Source organism: Lactuca saligna, chromosome 8 (genome assembly GCF_052625555.1).
Source record: "Lactuca saligna cultivar CGN05327 chromosome 8, ASM5262555v1, whole genome shotgun sequence".
Taxonomy (NCBI): Eukaryota; Viridiplantae; Streptophyta; class Magnoliopsida; order Asterales; family Asteraceae; genus Lactuca; species Lactuca saligna.
In genome coordinates, this window is record NC_136424.1 from 17,723,126 (window position 1) to 17,742,968 (window position 19,843).

At 40.0% G+C, this 19,843-nt stretch overlaps 1 protein-coding gene and 1 pseudogene across 1 annotated transcript; one reads left to right on the top strand and one right to left on the bottom strand.

Moving 5' to 3' along the window:
- Positions 1 to 13,412: 13,412 nt before the first annotated feature.
- Positions 13,413 to 14,230, top strand: LOC145011533 (uncharacterized). Its single transcript, XM_078970270.1, has 3 exons — positions 13,413 to 13,542; positions 13,619 to 13,724; positions 13,885 to 14,230. Exons 1-3 carry the CDS (start codon positions 13,510 to 13,512, stop codon positions 14,049 to 14,051), a joined length of 306 nt encoding a protein of 101 aa, XP_078826396.1. The 5' UTR covers positions 13,413 to 13,509; the 3' UTR covers positions 14,052 to 14,230.
- Positions 14,231 to 18,896: 4,666 nt separating this feature from the next.
- On the bottom strand, positions 18,897 to 19,450 carry LOC145008449 (mitochondrial import inner membrane translocase subunit TIM23-1 pseudogene; annotated as a pseudogene).
- Positions 19,451 to 19,843: the final 393 nt, after the last annotated feature.

Genomic DNA, 19,843 nt, shown 5'->3' on the forward strand with positions numbered 1-19,843 from the left:
ATAAGGAATCCTAAAATTCTAAAACTTCTAAATAAAAGAAAATAATTTATGAAATTACTAAACTTGGAAATTAATAACTCCGCAAGCAATGGATGTTTGGCTACACAACCATAATTCAAAAAATGTTACTTTTACATAAAATTAACTCTAGGTCAAACATCACTTCTACCAAAATAACATGTTCACTACAAGAAAAATGGGTAATAGCGGCGACAAAAACCGTCAGTAAAAACTATCAAAGTCACCGGTAAAGGTAATAGCAGCGACATGTCACCGGTAAATGGTTGTCGCTACCGCCCTGTCACTATTGATCAAAACGTCACCGGTAATAAGACTTGTCGCCGCTAATTCTGTTGTCGCCGGTAATAACCGTTGTCACTACTAATGCTCCAATCGCCTGTAATTCATCCTGTCACCGGTAATAACATTTTTCAGTTTTAAATTTTTTTAATCAACGATTTTGATGCAAAAAACCTGATACAAGTTTTATAATTACAATAAGCTAGTACCAAAGGGTCACGACAAGTCTAACATATAAAACGCAAACTAATTATCCGACGAACCATCATCTCCGTTGCCGTTGTTTCCTCCATGATCTTTCCCCAATTGAAAAAATACATAAAGCTCATCCCTACACACCGGTTTATTGAGCATTGTCCGAAGATTTTACAACTAAATAATAAATAACAACATATATAAACTTATAAGTTCAATTATCAAACCAAATGAACATACATTTATTGATGCCAAAGTACATTGCAAATTTTAAACTATGGACAAAAAAACAAAGTGAATTGCTATTTCTTGCACTAAAACATACATACAATTACAAACACAATTACCAAATCAACATGTGTTTATTGATGCCAAAGTACATTGCTATTTTTAAACTACGGACAAAAAACCAAAGTATATTGCTATTTCTTGTACTTGGGGCAAAAAACCACTTACCAATGCTTTTAGCAAATAATCACCACACACCCAAATTACCAAATCAACTTACACTTATTAAAATTAAATAATCTTGTTTTACCTGTGGTTACTGTGTTAACTGTGGTGGTGGCTGCGATGGTTATGCAATTGGAGGGATACCACAAGGTGTTCGGCTGATGTCTCTGATATGGCCATGTCGTTCACCTAATATTCTCTCAAAAGTAGCTCTTTCTTGATTGGTTGTTAACTCTCTTTCATATTCCGACCATTGTGTTTGTTCTAATAGCTCTTCCACTAATTAATTATGTGTTTTCCAAAGGGAAAATGACTTGATAGGGTAAGATATTTTTTGAAATGTACACATTTAGTCCTTATTCTTTTTTTCTTGAAAAATAAACCCTTATACTTTATTTTTTGTAACAATGCAATCCTTGTGACCGGCTATACCTGGTATACCGGTCATATACATATTTTCTTTTAGGGAAAATGACTTGATAGGGTAAGATACTTTTTGAATTGTACACATTTAGTCATTATTGTTTTTTTTTTTGTAAAATAAACCCTTATACTTTATTAATATGTACACATTAGGTCATTTTCACCGAATTCTACAGGTTTTGCTGGTGTGGAAGCACAAGTAGCACTAAATAGCAATTAATTAGCTTAGTCACCAGAGGTGGGTGATCCTCCAGCAACAAGAAAAAGGGCGTCGACCCTTCTCTTCCTCGTCTCTTATCCTTCCGGTCGAACAGCAACAGCCAAACACCATTTACATGTTGTGTTTCTCCGATCTGTCTCTCTTTGCCTCCAACTTTGAGATATGCTGCCAGAAAAAGAAGAAAGAATCGATGAGGGGGCTACCAGAGCAGCTCCTCGCCGCCAACTACCGTCTGTACTTCCTCCTGCCTCCCCCTTCAATTGTAACATCCTGAAATAGAAAGAGTTGAGTTGAAGGGCAAAAAGTGTAATTTGGGAAGGGGTGGAGAAAACCCTAAATCTCGGCGTTGAGCCCTATATAAAGAGCATTATGTTTCCTCCCCAGCCTCTTTACCACCCCCTTGAGTCCCAGAAACCCTAAAATCATGGAGAAGCACCATTGTTGAGTGGATTGGAGCTTGGAGAAGTAATTGTTGAAGAAAGTTTGGGGTTTTGAAGGTGTGGAGCAAGGGGCTTTGCTTAGACCTGAGTTTCCTTGCAGATTGGGGCGTTCCTTTAAGGTAATATCTCGTTCTTAGGCCGTTGTTATCTTGTCTCTTCATTTTGGGGTTTGAGGGAAGCTTATCTTGGGTGATATTGGAGTCTAGAGGTTAGATCTGAGGTTGCTACCTCAGATCTGGAATGGAGGAGAGTTGGAATGCAGGAAAATCCTTGTGTTGAGTGTTGGATGGAGCTATCTTGTCCCAAACCTTAGCCCTAATGTGCAAAATGCATAGATCTCTTTGGATTCACGTAAAGTTTGCCACTTTACGTGATGGATGAGTTGTAGGAGGCTAGATCTATGTTTTGGATCAATTGCATGGTCTGGAACGCTTCTGTATGGATTCAGACCGGTGGTACTCAGCGAGTCACATGGGTGGACTCGACGAGTTGCTTGAAGATGAGCTGAGACTCGACGAGTTGGAAGAACAACTCGGAGAGTTGGATGAAGATGGCCTGAAACTCGGCGAGTTGTATGAACAACTCGACGAGTAAGTTGATGATAGCCTTAGACTCGGCAAGTCTGTTTTTGGACTCGGCGAGTCTTGTCGAAGAGTCCAAATATTTTCTGGTTGAGTCGAGAACCGGCGAGTCAAGGGATGACTCGGTGAGTTGTGTGCGAGTGGACTCAGAGTTGTTGGACTCGGCGAGTTAGGTCGCGGATTGAGTGAAGTTTTGAGTATGGGAACTCGGCGAGTCATAGGGTTGACTCGGCGAGTAGGGTCAGTCAGGGGTTGACATTGACCTAGTATTTGACCAAGGGTTAACCAGTGGTTTCCAGGGGTACTTTGGTAATTATTGATTATGGTTTTGAGTTTAGTGCATTGGTGGCTATCCAGTGGTGGAGATCGTATCAGTGATCGGAGCAGCTTGAGTTATCTGTTCGGTCGGCAGTTTCAAGGTGAGTTATCCTCACTATATCTATAGGGTTTAAGGCACCAAGGCTGACCCTTTTATCGGATGGAAATCTGGGTAATTGTCTGTTGTATGATATTGCGGGATATGGGCCGGAAGGCGTTACGTTATGGGCTGGAAGGCATTACATGTTGTGGGTCGGAAGGCAATGCGATGTGGACCGAAAGGTCATGGCCTGGAAAGGTGTATGTGCGTAATTATTATGTTGGTTGAGTCGTAGGGTGATGTTATGCTAGTGATCGGCTAGGCTAGTATCTTGGTTAGGGTAATGATATGTTATGTGATCTGTTGATCGATTTGCTAACTGTGAACTGTTATATGAGTATATGTTATGTGCATGGTTGTCTGGTCTGGATTGTAACCCGGTATGCATGGTTGTCTATGTTCTTTCATGATATGTATGCTTTTTATGTTGCGGGCCGGAAGGCGATATGTTATGGGCCGGAAGGCAATGTGTTATGGGCCGGAAGGCATTATGCTATGGGTCGGAAGGCGATATGTTTTGGACCGGAAGGTTGTGGCCTGGAAGGGCGTATATGTGGTTGGTATTTTGGGGGTATCTCACTATGCTTTCGCGCTTACACTTGTGGTTTTTATGTTTTCAGGTTCTCAGGAGTCTGTGGCAAGGCAAAGGCGTGGTCGTACCGTTCCTCGCATTGGTGTTTTATGAAATGGACCTGGGAAATACTCTGTTTAAATAATGTATTGAAAACCTTTTTGTAACAACGTTATTTAAATGGGTTGTTTTTGAAAAGTTTTAATTGTTTTGAAATTTCGGTCGTTACAAGTTGGTATCAGAGCCTTCGGTTGAGCGAATTGGAGGAACACTCGTGTGACTCCAGTCTCAAATCGAGGAGGGTTTTAAAAAGAGGAAATAAAATGTTTTTTTTTTAATTAAGTAAAAGGAGGACGCGGAGGTACGATCAGTCGGAGCCAGTAAGTAACCCCAAATTACCATTCATGACATTTGTTTTATTGAGCTTTGATAGAACAGCGTGCTAGTGTTAGGCTAGGGATCTTCAGGATTTCATGATAATGTTGCATGTTTTATGATGCATGCTAGCCTATGGTTTTCCTCTGTTGAGATTTCCAGTGTTCCTCTAGGAGTGAGGATCGAGCGCTTGCTATGAACATTTGTCGCTAGGGTGTTGTGGTAGTACTTCATACAAATATGGGTAGGTGTGGAAGGTAGTATGGGCCCGTACTACTGAAAGCACAAGACCCATACACGTATCGGGGAAACCATGACCTCTAGGGTTGGGTTGAGAGTTGGTTCCCGGGATAGTGGGAAGAGGCTGAGGTTTCCTAGTATATTTTCAGTATGGAGATTTCGAGGCATGCTGGAAGCGGATCTGGGTCAGGATAGGGTGCAGGAGGCGGAGTTGCGGATGGGTCAGTACCGCCCGAGGTCATCGGTCAGATGAGTACGCATGAGTTGGATGCGAGGAATCGGGAGAGCCTGCATGATGAGGTTGCTGCATTGTTCAGGGCCGAGCTGCCGGAACTGTTTGGGTCGATCAAGACCGCCATGGTGGAGTATTTTGATGAGTGCTATGCGGCTCTCACGGAGACAGCTGCCGCGACGGCTACAGTGGCTGTAGCAGCGGCAGGGGGAGGAGCTAATAGGGATTTTCAGTATCGGGACTTCGATAATACGAAGCCTCCCACCTTCGATGGATTTCAGGACCCGATTGTTGCTATGAGGTGGTTATCGGACGTGGAGGGGTGTTTCTTCACGTGTTCGTGCCCTGCTGATCTGAGGGTGAGGTGTGCTCTGAACCTGTTAAGGCTCGAGGCGAAGGATTGGTGGTGATTTACCACGGGGTCATACTCGGATGCACAGAGGGTTGCGGTTTCATGGGATCAGCTCAGAGAAATGTTCAGCACTCGCTATGTTCCGCAAGATGAGAGGGAAAGATTGGCTTAGGAGTTCCTTGAGCTGAAGCAGGATTCGGAGTCGGTGACTGAGATCACTAGGATGTGCTCTGAGAGGGCGATGTTTTGCCCTGAGTTCGCTTCAGAGCAGGCTCAGATGTCCCGATATCTGAGTATGCTCAGGGGGGGGGGGGATATCAGACAGTTTGTGTCTGCGCAGAGGTGCGAGACCTTGTTGGAGTTGCAGGAGGCCGCCAGACGGCGTGAGTTAGAGATTGAGTTGTAGTTGCGTGAGCCGAGGCAGGCTCCGGTGCAGTCGCTGCCGGTGCCGAAACAGTCCAAGACCGTTGATGTCAGAGTGGGGGATCTGAGCAGCCACACTTGTGGGAAGTGTAGGGAGAGTCACACCGGAGTGTGCAATTCCAGTGGTGCATGCTGCAAGTGCGGAAAGGAGGGGCACTATGCGAGGGATTGTCGGCGGTCAGCGCCGGTTCGGGATTTGAGGATTTGCTATCATTGTCGTCAGGTTGGACATATGAGGGTCAACTGTCTACAGCTTTCCACAGGTCCGGTGCAGGCTCCAGCACCGGCCACTTTGAGGATTTCAGGAGGAGGTCAGGATGGAGCGGAGCCCCCAAGGGCTCAGGGTTGTGCTTATCAGCTTGCGGCAGAGGAGGTCAGGGTAGTGCCGGATGCAGCTGCGGGTATGTTTCTTCTTGATGTCTCGTTATCTTGCGATTATTGTGGTGTATTATTTGTGCTGGTATCTTTGTGTGGATTTCGATGCGGTATTCGTCGTTTTGCAGGTTGAGGTTATGGTTATGGATTCGTGTTTCGGGTTTTCGTCTTGGTATCCGTTATTCCTTGAGGGTTTGGCATGGTTATGGATTCGTGTTTCGGGTTTTCGTCTTGGTATCCGTTATTCCTTGAGGGTTTGGCATGGTTATGGATTCATGTTTCGGGATTTCGTCTTGGTATCCGTTGTTCCCTGAGGGTTTGGTATGATTATAGTTTGGTGTTTTGTGCTATCGTTGGTTATCATTCGTGAGGGTTATTAGTGGAGATGCGGCATTGGGTTGAATGTCGGGTAGCATCTGCAGTCGTGGAATGGATAATTTGAGATCAGATTCTTTTTTTTTAGCGGATTGATCAGTGAGGAGATGTGTTTTGTTGAGGGTTGTTTATGCTTGTGGGAAGCAGTCAGTGTGTAAGTGTTTTCTTTGTGCAGGGTTGTTCTGGAAGGTCGTTGATGGCGACCGGTGGTTGTTAGTCAGTGCTATAAGTAGGGGAAGAATTAGAGAATTCGCCGGGAGATCGATGAGTACTTGAGGGTGCTTAGCTGTTGGGATTCAGCAGTGTTCTGTCAGCCCAGAGTATAGGCTGATAGGAGCGAGTGTCGGGCTTACGGGGTGGAAATCAGACCTAGGGCATTTGGTTATGGAGGCCTGGGAGCAGGCCGGGATCAAGTATGTTTGATGGAGCTAGAGTTCGGAACCCCTAGAGGGCTAGAACGGTATGCATGGGGGGATTTTCGGGGGTGATAACTCGGAATGTCGAATGCTAGTTGGGCGGAAGGCCTAGTGAGGCGGTCCAGTCATGCTGAAGACCCTGTAGGTATTGTTGAATCAGTTTGAGGATATGGATTGTGTAGGTTGCAGTGTGATTACATTGGGAGGTCTGGCCCCGGGTAGTGATCTTGTTTAGTTGAGGTAGTGCATGGGCTCGAGAGTCCCTGCGAGGAGAGTCAGAGTGAGTGTGTTGGATGGATAGCGGACACGCTAAAGGGTGGTGTAGCGTTGGGCGAGCACCGTGGCAATTGTTGGAGTGACAGTGTGGCCGAGTGGATTCCTTGGTAAGGGAAAAGAGAGAGGTAAGAAGTGTGTAACTCCGAGAGGGAGTATAAGTTCACGGAAGTAAAAGTGGCAGAGCAGAGTTATGAATGGAGTACTTCGAGTATGGTTTGAGCAGCATGTTTGCGGCAGTGGAATAGAAGCTCATCCAGTTTGGGATGCTTGCTGAGGTTGCGAAGGGAATCCCACAGGTGTAGAGCCAAGAGGCTCGGAAAGGATGCAGGGAGAGAGTCTTGAACTCTCAGTGTGATTCTGATCAGGGTATGGGGTATGTATTAGTGGCTTATCCTGGGGAATGTTTGAGGATATTATCAGTGTATCAGGTTTTCCCAACCTGAGGATGTTAGAGCTAGTTCAACATGTGTATGCGGTTGCAAGGGGAGAACTTGTGAGAGTTGCTCTGAGATTGAGAATGGGTCTCTCAGTCATCCCGGAATGGATAGAGTGGGATTCGGATCGGGGATCCGATGGTTCAAGGTTTTCTGACCCTTATGGGTCGAGTGATTATTGAGATTTGGGGTAGTGATGCATCTTGGGTAATTCTCGGTTTTTGAGTGTGATTATCAGAGCGTACAGTCGGTGCCCGGTTCGAGACGGTGGTAAGGACACCGTAAAGGAAGGGAGAGTGCGTTCGAGTTTTGATGTGTATGCCTTGAGGGACCTGGTCCGGTTAAGGCCAGGTGGCGCGTTGTGGGGGTATCTTCGGAGTTGAGTTGTTGTAGGCTTCGAGGGCGAAGCCTAATTTAAGTGGGGGAGAATTGTAACATCCCGAAATAGCAAGAGTTGAGTTGAAGGGCTAAAAGTGTAATTTGGGAAAGAGTGACTCGGCGAGTCCATGGATGGACTCGGCGAGTAGAGTCGCGACTTGGTCGCGTGTTAAATAGCCGACTCGGCGAGTCAATGAGATGGACTCGGCGAGTAGGCGCTGGGTGGAGAAAACCCTAAATCTCGGGGTTGAGCCCTATATAAAGAGCATTATGTTTCCTCCCCAGCCTCTTTACCACCCCCTTGAGTCCCAGAAACCCTAAAATCATGGAGAAGCACCATTGTTGAGTGGATTGGAGCTTGGAGAAGTAATTGTTGAAGAAAGTTTGGGGTTTTGAAGGTGTGGAGCAAAGGGCTTTGCTTGGACCCAAGTTTCCTTGCAGATTGGGGCGTTCCTTTAAGGTAATATCTCGTTCTTAGGCTGTTGTTATCTTGTCTCTTCATTTTGGGGTTTGAGGGAAGCTTATCTTGGGTGATATTGGAGTCTAGAGGTTAGATCTGAGGTTGCTACCTCAGATCTGGATTGGAGGAGAGTTGGAATACAGGAAAGTCCCTATGTTGAGTGTTGGATGAAGCTATCTTGTCCCAAACCTTAGCCCTAATGTGCAAAATGCATAGATCTCTTTGGATTCACGTAAAGTTTGCCACTTTACGTGATGGATGAGTTGTAGGAGGCTAGATCTATGTTTTGGATCAATTGCATGGTCTAGAACGCTTTTGTATGGATTCAGACCGGTGGTACTCGGCGAGTCACATGGGTGGACTCGACGAGTTGCTTGAAGATGAGCTGAGACTCGACGAGTTGGAAGAACAACTCGGCGAGTTGGACGAAGATGGCCTGAAACTCGGTGAGTTGTATGAACAACTCGACGAGTAGGTTGATGATAGCCTTAGACTCGGCGAGTCTGTTTTTGGACTCGGCGAGTCTTGTCGAAGAGTCCAAATATTTTTTGGTTGAGTCGAGAACCAGCGAGTCAAGGGATGACTCGGTGAGTTGTGTGCGAGTGGACTCGGAGTTGTTAGACTCGGTGAGTCTCGGGGTGACTCGGCGAGTTAGGTCGCGGATTGAGTGAAGTTTTGAGTATGGGAACTCGGCGAGTCATAGGGTTGACTCGGCGAGTAGGGTCACTCAGGGGTTGACTTTGACCTAGTATTTGACCAAGGGTTAACCAGTGGTTTCCAGGGGTACTTTGGTAATTGTTGATTATGGTTTTGAGTTCAGTGCATTGGTGGCTATCCAGTGGTGGAGATCGTATCAGTGATCGGAGCAGCTTGAGTTATCTGTTCGGTCGGCAGTTTCAAGGTGAGTTATCCTCACTATATCTATAGGGTTTAAGGCACCAAGGCCGACCCTTTTATCGGATGGAAATCTGGGTAATTGTTTGTTGTATGATATTGTGGGATATGGGCCGGAAGGCGTTACGTTATGAGCCAGAAGGCATTGCATGTTGTGGGCCGGAAGGCAATGCGATGTGGACCAAAAGGTCATGGCCTGGAAAGGCGTATGTGCGTAATTATTATGTTGGCTGAGTCGTAGGGTGATGTTATGCTAGTGATCGGCTAGGCTGGTATCTTGGTTAGGGTAATGATATGTTATGTGATCTGTTGATCGATTTGCTAACTGTGAACTGTTATATGAGTATATGTTATTTGCATGGTTGTCTGGTCTGGAGTGTAACCCGGTATGCAAGGTTGTTCTATGTTCTTTCATGATATGTATGCTTTTTATGTTGCGGGCCGGAAGGCGATATGTTATGGGCCGGAAGGCAATGTGTTATGGGCCGGAAGGCATTATGCTATGGGCCGGAAGGCGATATGTTTTGGACCGGAAGGTTGTGGCCTGGAAGGGCGTATATGTGGTTGGTATTTTGGGGGTATCTTATTAAGCTTTCGGGCTTACAGTTGTGGTTTTTATGTTTTCAGGTTCTCAGGAGTCTGTGGCAAGGCAAAGGTGTGATCGTACCGTTCCTCGCGTTGGTGTTTTATGAAATGGACCTGGTAAATACTCTGTTTAAATAATGTATTGAAAACCTTTTTGTAACAACGTTATTTAAATGGGTTGTTTTTGAAAAGTTTTAATTGTTTCGAAATTTCGGTCGTTACACCCTTCGACCTTGCTATTTTTGCCATCATTCCTCCTTGCTACCAGTAATATGTAGGAACACACAAAGGAGTCGCCGAAGATCGGGGTTCTCCTTCTTTTTCATGATGAATAAAAGTTGAAAAAATCTCGTTGTAGATATGTGGATGCCACCTGGGTATTTAATTTCAACAAAATAAAAGAAAGGGAAAATAACTTGATAGGGTAAGATACTTTTTGAAATGTGCACATTTAGTCCTTATTCTTTTTTTTTTTGTAAAATAAACCCTCCACGTCAGCAAAACCTGTAGAATCCGGTGAAAAGGACCTAATGTGTACATATTATTAAAGTATAAGGGTTTATTTTACAAAGAAAAAAGAATAAGAACTAAATGTGTATATTTCAAAAAGTATCTTACCCTATCAAGTCATTATCCCTTTTCCAAAAGTGATTAACAATTAAGTATAAATTAACACTTAATTATATGATAAAATTATAATTAAATACTTACGTATTGTTGTTCTGCCTCAAAACTAACAAATACACCATTCCCGCCGATATGAGCCTTGTGAAAGGTTTCTACTCTCTTCAGGTTCTGTTTAATATTAAAAATTATATTATATTATAAATAAATAATTACAAATATCATACGTTACCTTCTTATAACAAGTATTGCTATACGAGCTCGACCCCCTACGGTTCATGATTGTTTGCATTTCACAGACTTTTTTGTTCTTTTCTGAAACAACTATGTGTGGGGGTTAACTAATGCTCTCGGGGGTTAACAAGTACTTGCAAGTATCGACCTCCATATCATCTGAGGGTTAACTAATGCTCTCGGGGTATCCTCATACCTTCTAACTTGCAAAAATTATTCTTTTGCATCAGCTTGATGATCTCGATAACCTTTTAATAAAACAACTTCAAAACTCTCTAACAGCATAGCAACGTTTGGATCTCGAGACATCCCATCCAAATCAAACTTTGTCTACAAAAAAAGTTACCTAGTAAAAACCAGTCATAAGTAACCATATAAACTATTCTTATAAAAATAATTTACCTCAAAATGTTATTTTACTGTATCCTCTATCGTAGGGGAATTTTTTTCCAAGTCCATTTATCAAAAGGGACTATCTCCCACATTATTTTTCCAACTTCGCATGCAAACATGTCATTCGGCTCTCCTACATGATCATACGTCATATCCCTATCATAGTCCATGTCAATCGGTTTGCCTTTATTCTTTAAGAGTGCTCTTTCGAGCTTAAGGTTCTACGCTTTCCCGGGACTCTCCTGTGTGGCAAAACTACAAATATAATTAAAAATTATTAAAAACGATATTTTATAATAACTGAATAAAAATAGTAAATAAAATATCATAATAAGAACTATCATCTTACTCATGATGACCATCACTTCTACCGTCTGGGAAATGTAGGTCCTTGGCTCCATCACCCTATGTCCATGGCCTATAATAGCAACTATGATGTATAAAAACAGGAGCCATACCGATACCATTTCCTACAAAAGTATACGATATATAGTTATATTTTCTATTACAAATACACAATACATAGAATCCTACTTTATTTATTTTTTTACAATCCTAATTTATTTGTTTTTTTATACAAAAAATAGCATTCTCAATAATAATATCCTACTTTATTTGTTTATTTTTTTTCAATAATAACATTCTCAATAATAGCATCCTATAAAAAATACACATTATAAACACATACAATCCACATTACATATATATACACATATCCTTAGAAATATACATTATACACACACATACAAACAAATACACATATACACACATATACATGTACTATACATCCATACAATATTCCACATTGATGTTGTCATAAATACAAATACACATTATATACATTCACATACATATATCATGCAAATACACAAATATACACCAAATATACATCATTGCTAATTTCACATAATAAACACAAATACACAAATTTCTCAAATAATCTCGAAATTAAGGAAGAAATGAACCTGTGGTGGCCAGAAAATCAACAAGCGAGTGCAGTGGTAGAGGTGATCGATCTAGTGACATCAACAACTGAAAAAAAACTGAAATCGATGTTATTTTGCAATTAACTCGACAGTAAGGTAGAAAGAAAAATTAGTTGCCGGAGAAGATGCGTCGTCGATGATGAAAAGGCGTTGCTGGTAAATGGAGATGGAACCGGTGGAAATCCAAAGTCAAACCAGTGATGGAAAGGTGTCGCAGATCGTTGGAATCAGAAGAGGGAAGATGAAATCGATCAAGAGAGAATGGAAGCGGAAAAGGGAAGAAAAAAAGTTGCAAAGGAATATATGTGCGATGCCTTTTACCAGGGACACCTACCAACGACGCGAAAGAAATAGCGGTGATTATTGGTTATTAGCGGTGACACCTTGGAGGGAATTTTTTTTCACGGTCCTTATTTTCGAGCATTATCGGCAACAAGTGTCACCACTATTAATGTTGCCGGTACCGATACTTAACAACATGCGTTTTCAGTCGTCGGATGTAAGGACCAATCAACGGTTATGGTTACGAGATCAAAAGTCACACAGATCGCTACCAAATATTTTTAGCGGCGACAGCATTATTACCGGCGACATAAACTCATGTCGCATGTAATAGTGGTTGTCGACGCTATTAACGGTTTTTCTTGCAGTGGTTGTAAATAAAGGTATTAAGAGAAGAAACTTCCAATGACAGAATTTAGATCATGCTCCAAACAACCGCTATAAAAGGGAAGGAATACTGGTTCCGTTTGTTGCTCTCGTGTAAAAAAGTGAAAATAAAAGTAAAATATTGTTGGCACGTCCACACCATATAAGATCCCAACATATGAAATATCACTCCCACAAAAAGAGTACAATGGTACCGTGTAACTAAAGAAAAGCTGTATACTCAATAAAGTTGTACATGATTCCATATACATTGTTTGTTTATTGTGCATTCATACATATTTACTTGTTAACTATTGTCCCTTAGGAGGGGCAATATGATCAACATGTAAATACTGTGTGGATGCACACACACTGAATAGGCAAACAAGATATACGGAATAAAACAAGACAATGATGAAGAGATCGCATCAAAAAACTGCAATCTGTCCGGAAATGGAAACCCAACTTCCTTTAAATTCACTCTCTAGTCTCCACCTAGCTTGTAGGACTAAATGCTGTGAGGCCGTAGTCCAAAAACCACACAATCGGGCCTTTCAATCCCCCAAACGTAAGATTAGTTTGCTGGTTTATGTGAAATTCGCAAATATTTCTTTGCATGTCGGTCTTGTGTACAAAGTACTGTATGTTCATTACTCTTTTTATGTTGCCGATCATGTGATTTTCTTTTCCCCATGAATCTGGTAACTCATTGAGGATCGAGTGTTCGTGATTGGAGTGTATTTCCTTTTGAGGACTGGTTCCCAACGTCCAGCTCTTTTGGAGGCCTTCCCTACTTTTTGTTTCCTTTGCACTCTAGGCTTTGTCCAGTATGGTTGCTTTGTATACTAGTATCAGTTAGAAATAAGTAGCACTTTACAAATGTACTGGTAGTCAGTAAATTCACACTAGAATGGCAACTTGGATTAAGCCTTCGGTCGGGGTGTGGATTCTTTAATCAAAAGTGTTTGAAATTATTGTTTGAAAGCAAGTCAGGACCCACAGGGATCACATGTGGGGTATGGTGCCAAATGGGAGTCCTACAAGACAGAAATGCTACTCCACAAAATCTTATGTAATCCCTTCTCCACCAATCATCGTCCATCTTCCACATCGTATATTTCTTGGCTCATCTCTATATAAATTGATCAATACTTCCATGGTTTCACTCTAATCATTCATTTTTCTGAAGATCAAATAGATATTTGGAAATGGGTGACTCTTCGTCTTCATACATACACATGGTAATAGGCATATGTAGAACCATGTGTAATTATTCATTTTACATGTTGATCATGAAAAAATTGTTGACTATTGTAGGTACAACATCTTATAGAAAAATGTCTGCTCTTCGGCATGACCAAAGAAGAGTGCATGGAAGCCCTTTGTAAACATGCAAATATAAAACCAGTCATCACCTCAACGGGTTAGTTCCACATCATCTCTCCGCCTAGATACCATATAACTTGCACAAGATAGAACCTTCTACTATGTTAATGACACAAAAAGTGCAAGTATTTATCCCACCTAAAAGAAACATAACTCATTTTCAGTTTGTTGATAATTATTGAGGATCATAATTGCAGTGTGGACCGAATTAGAGAAAGAGAACATGGAGTTCTTCGAGTCCTACTCGTCGCAATTTCAGTATTTGAGAAAAGCTGATCAGACTTCAGAACCTGTGACGAATGAACAGATTCAAAAGACGGTGTTTGATCTTAAATCAAAAAGTTCAAAACGGAAGGATGATTGAGTAGCATGCATAAATGAAAAACCTATATGACGTAGGCATGTTATATGGTCCAAGGGTGAACCTACAACCGTGGTCCGTGGGTGCATGTATTATATATAGGGTGGGGGATGGATGATCGATGCACCCAAAATGTAAATGTGTCCTACTATTATGCAAATAAGTCACTTTGTGTCTTTCTATATGTGATGTGTGTTGTTGTCATGTGAAAATTAAAGGCAAACTACGTACGTACACAAATGGTCCATAAATTGTTACTCAACAATCCCTTTATACAAATAAATAAATAAATAAATAAATAAACTTTTATTGCTTTTGGTATGTAGATCGAAGTGATTATCTGATTATATGATTCACGTGGTGTTAAAGCTAAAACATCTATAGACATTGTATCGTATCTACAACCCTTTGCAACAAAAGATGTAGACCAAACGTTTGCAAATTGTAATAAAAATTATGTTTGTTTTTTAAGGCTTTCGAACTACTTAAATAAAATGAAATTAATCATTCAATAGTTAAAAATAATTATAAATCAAATTTTTATTTAGTTTTAGTCATATACAAATTGCATATAAACGTCATGATGATATGATTATTAAAAATAATAATAATAAATAATAATAAATAAATTATTAATTTTACAAACAATATGTTCATTTTTATTAAATTTTACAAGAGGATGGTTATTTCTTCGGTTAGCTTCAATATATTTGATAATTTTAGTTATTAACTTTATAATTTATTAATATTCGGCTAAAGACAATTTAACAAAAAAATAATTATTTATATGAAATTTACCGAAATGGTTTTGAATTATATAAAATATACTTTGATTTCTTTAAGAAAAAATACTTGAATTATTTAAAATATCCTTCATATTATTATTAAAATAAAATGCATGTTGAAATTTTTAAACAAATCGAATAATATAATTTAAAGTAAAGTGTGAAATCCCTTAAAAATAAAAAGTACTGCTATGCACAACAATTTTTAAATCATAAATTTTTTGAAAAGCAAACAATGATGAAAGTCCAAGTGTTGCATGTGTTCTACACAAATAATAGTTAGAAGTATTCTTTAAATAAATAAATAATTAAAACAAACTCGCTTTCACTTTCGACATATTTAATGTACTATTAAAGATGTGTTGGTTATAATAGTCCTTGTATATATGGCTATGCAATTTGATAGAGACAGTGCTTTTTGTAAGCAATAATAGTCCTTGCATATATGATTGTGGTGGGGTTGTCTTTGTTGCTTTACTTTGACGTATTGTACTATATATATATATATATATATAGGTGTTAGTATCTTATATATCCCCTAATCTTAAATGGCGAATGATCAGTTTCATATATAACTTCTTTTTTACATGGATCATGCAGGTTTGTAATTTGGATGCCAGTTGATTGCTTAGATGATGGTGGAAGCTCACCTATTAGATTTGTAAAAGGGAGAATAACGTGATATATATATATATATATATATATATATATATATATATATATATATATATATATATATATATATATATATATATATATATATATATATATATATATATATATACACGCAATTTATGGGATATGTAGATGAGTTGGAACGTGGAAGTCTATCTATCTCCAGATTTGTATGTTTACCATGCCCCTCACCAAGTTTTGGAGTAATCAATTTTTTTTATGTTTTCCATATCTTTTCTTAGCTTTGTATTTAAACACCCCAATTGATCGAATGAATTCAAGTTTTGGAGTAATCAATTTTTTAATGGTATCAGAGATTGTTAAGGGTGAGCTAAAGCCGAACCGCAAACCGAAAAACCGCATAAACCGAAATGAAAACCGACGGTGCAGTTTTTAGTTGCAAAAACCGAAAATGTTCGGTGCGGTACGGTTTCTAGTCTAGCAAAACCACAAAAAACCGAAGAACTCGTGACAATACAATTTTCTATAAATATAAATATTTACCTTATCAGAAGATGATTGTATATTTTTAAGCATATATTTTGTGATATTTATAAGAACAAATAATATTTATGATATTTTTTACCATTTAAATTTGAAGAGTACTATCAATAATAGTATCATTTTTATGAATTCATTAATTAACTAGTTTATATCCCGTGGGAACCACGAGTTATAAAATTAATTAAACTTTTATAATAAAAAATTATAATTATTAATCGATTATTTTAAATAAATCATTATAAATAAATTATTAATTAAGAGATATATCAAAATTTTAAAGTTATTATAACTTCAAATTTAACATATAATTAGAAAATATAAAGGGGTTAGTTTTCATATTACTACAGAAGGGGATACATATATTAGTGATAGTACACTAATAAATCTAAATGAACCTAACAGCTATAAGGAAGTCATGGCAAACCCGGAGTCTGCAAAATGGAAAGAGGCGAAGGACAGCGAGATTCAATCCATGTACGACAACCAAGTTTGGAATTTGGTTGACCATGTGCCCGGACGTAAGACGGTTGGGTGCAAGTGGATCTTCAAGAAGAAGACCGACATGGATGGGAATGTGCACACGTATAAGACACGATTGGTTGTGAAGGGCTTTACTCAAACTCCCAGAGTTGACTATGATGAGACCTTCTCACCAGTTGCCAAAATAAAGTTTATTAGGGTGATGCTAGCCATTGTTGCATTTCATGATTATGAAATATGGAAAATGGATGTCAAAACCGCTTTCCTTAATGGGAAGTTGGTTGAGGATGTTTACATGACTAAACCAGAGGGTTTTGTCAATGCGAAGAATCCTAATAGCGTGTGAAAGCTTGAGAAGTCCATTTATGGACTTAAGCAAGCATCTCGTAGATGGAATCTTTGCTTCGATGAGAATCTTTGTACGAAGCGAAGATGAATCGTGTGTATATGTCAAAGTCAGTGGGAGTATAGTTAGCTTCCTTGTATTGTATGTCGATGACATACTACTCATAGGAAACGACATCCCGACACTGCAGGAAGTTAAGTCCTGGTTCGGGAAGTGCTTCGCTATGAAGGACCTCGGAGAGGCTTCCTATATTTTAGGAATGAGGATAGTGAGAGACCAAAGTAAGAGACTAATAGGACTTAGTCAGAATACTTACTTGGACAAGGTACTAAAACGTTTTAGTATGGAAAGAAGGGAGAATTACCAATCCAAAGTAATGCCAAGTTGAGTAAGACTCAAAGTCCGAGCACCGAAGCCAAGATAACAGAGATGAGCTGAGTTCCTTACGCTTCCACAGTTGGCTTGATCATGTATGTTATGACTTGTACTCGCCCTGATGTGGCCTTCGCTTTGAGCATGGTCAGTAGATATCAAGGGAACCCTGGCAAAGCACATTGGACCGCAGTCAAGAATATTCTTAAGTACCTTCGGAGGATAAAGGAATGGTTTCTAGTCCTCGGAGGGAGTGATGACTTAAAGGTGCGAGGGTAGAGTGACGCCAGTTTCGAGACCGACAGGGACACTTATCGTTCACAGTCGGGTTGGGTCTTTACCTTAATGGAGGAGTAGTGGGTTGGAAAAGTTCGAAGCAAGAAACCGTAGTTGATTCAACGTGCGAATCAAAGTACATTGCAACGAGCGAAGCGTCAAAGGAGGCGATATGGTTGAAGAACTTCATTGGAGATCTTGGAGTTGTACCTGCCATAAAAGAGCCTACGCAAATTTTTTGTGATAATAAATGAGCAGTTGCCTTGACCAAGGAACTGAGAGATCATGGTAGATCTCGACATATCGACATAAAATATCACTTTATTAGACATCGTGTAGAAGAAGGAATCAATAAATGACAGTGGGAATGTATGAAAAATCAATAAGCTTGCATATATTTATTAAAACAAAGAATTAGATAATCTTCCTCTCCCAAGTTCTCATTGAACTCAACTGGTTCAAAGTCTTTTCCATTTCCATTTTGTTGTTCTTTGCTCTAGATTTCTACCACGTGTATAGTTGTCTGATAAAACATTTATTTCTCATCATTTCCCATGGCAGAGAGCAAAGCAGGAAGAACTATTGAAAGATGGACATTTAGACCAGCACCTGCAACATCCGCAACAGCTCCTATAGCATGTGCATTGAAAGCACTATAAACCATATAATTAAAGTGTCTATGTAACATATAATTAAAGTGTCTAAGTAAAAGCTCCTATAGCATGTGTATTCACCTGAACGTATTTTGAAGCTACGATACCAAAGATGGATACAATGAGAACTTGCCATGTCACTAAGGCCATAATAAAAATCATAACAAGTAATTCAATACCAGCAGCAATCGAATACACAAACGCAAACGGTGTGTCAAAATCAATTACACTCATATCAGATGAGGCCTGATAGGAGATAGTAAATATGTTACCAAAAGGGTAGAAATTAGTTAATTGAATTTAGTTATCAAAGAACTCTTACCCTTGTCAGAATTTGTAGAAATTAGTTAACTAAACATCCAATTCTCAAATAAGGGCAAAATGGTCACATCACCATTCTCACAAAAACACTTACCCAACTTATCCTTCCCAGGCAGGTCACCCCAAATGACTAAAGATTTAGAACAAGAAACTAAAATCTTCCCACCTCCAGTTTTCAATTGATGCATCCAATTATATACTCCCGAGGGCGAAAATGGAATTTTGAAATACAACACATTTCTCATTATTTCAATTGGCCAATAACTTGCTGCTGCCTGAAGAGAAACAATCACACATTTCATTCCATGCAAAATTATGTCAATCATCTTAAATATTGTAAAATACTAAAATATTGTAAAAGACTACAGATGAATCACCTTTAGAGATCTCAAAATACCAAAACTTTTAGTAAGATGAAATTGAATACAGATCGAGCTCAGATTGGTATGTATCTCTTCAAAATCTGCTTCCCCATCACGGCTAATCCCACCGCTATTCAACCAATAGCTCCGGCAACAGCCCCCGCCTCCGTCTTGTAAAGCACTCCAGTCGCTAAGCCAGCCACCACGCTCCAGTCGCTAATCCAGCCACCATGCATTTCATTCCGATTAACCCTAAGTTTCATAGTGTCTCTAGCCTCAGAAGCCTTCACGCCCTCTACTAAACCTTTCCGGGCGCCAACTATTGCGTCGTTGAGGTAACCGATGCCGATGTAGTATGTCAGGTTTTCGCCCCATGAACACCGTTGAGCAATGGATTCCTCTTGAAAGATGTATTCAGGAGATGTGGGAAGTTTATATAGGGTTTGTGTGGGGATTCTATAAGATCTTGGTAAGGGTTGTATAGCCGACGGTTGTCGTGGTGGTCGTCGCTTTCGTTTTGATTTGAAGATCACGGTTGGTAAGACATGTCGTAGTTAGGGCTACGATTAGGGTTAGGATCTTTCAAGAATCTGATTCCAAAGGAGAGAGAGAAAGAGAGAGAGAGAGAGAGAGAGAGAGAGAGAGATAGAGAGATTGAGTGCAGAGGTAGAGGAAGACGAACTGCTTAAAGGATTATTAGGGTTTTTTGGTAAAGGATTTTAGAGGCTGGGTGTTTAATTTTTTTGGTATTTCATCCCCCCCCCCCCCCTCCATGGGCTATTAAAAATCAGAGATCACGCCTTCCTTAAAAAAATATAAAGCGACACATTTACACGACGCACTTTTTATGATAGGTGCTCTCCGTGTTTTTAATTTTTTTCTTGGACACTAATTTTAAGGCACGCACAAATGCGTGTTCTCTATCCTTGAAATTTTGCAAAACTAACATTTTTTTTAGGGTACGCATAAATACACGTCCTCTATCAGCGAGTGTCATTATTTGCACGCCATTAAAGGGCTG

What these genes read in the sequence shown, in the direction of transcription:
- LOC145011533 (XM_078970270.1), top strand. Translation starts at nt 13,510, where the DNA reads ATGGGTGACTCTTCGTCTTCATACATACACATG. An exon ending in CGTCTTCATACATACACATG is followed by an intron (nt 13,543 to 13,618) that starts GTAATAGGCATA and finishes TGACTATTGTAG; the next exon opens with GTACAACATCTTATAGAAAA. An exon ending in ACCAGTCATCACCTCAACGG is followed by an intron (nt 13,725 to 13,884) that starts GTTAGTTCCACA and finishes TCATAATTGCAG; the next exon opens with TGTGGACCGAATTAGAGAAA.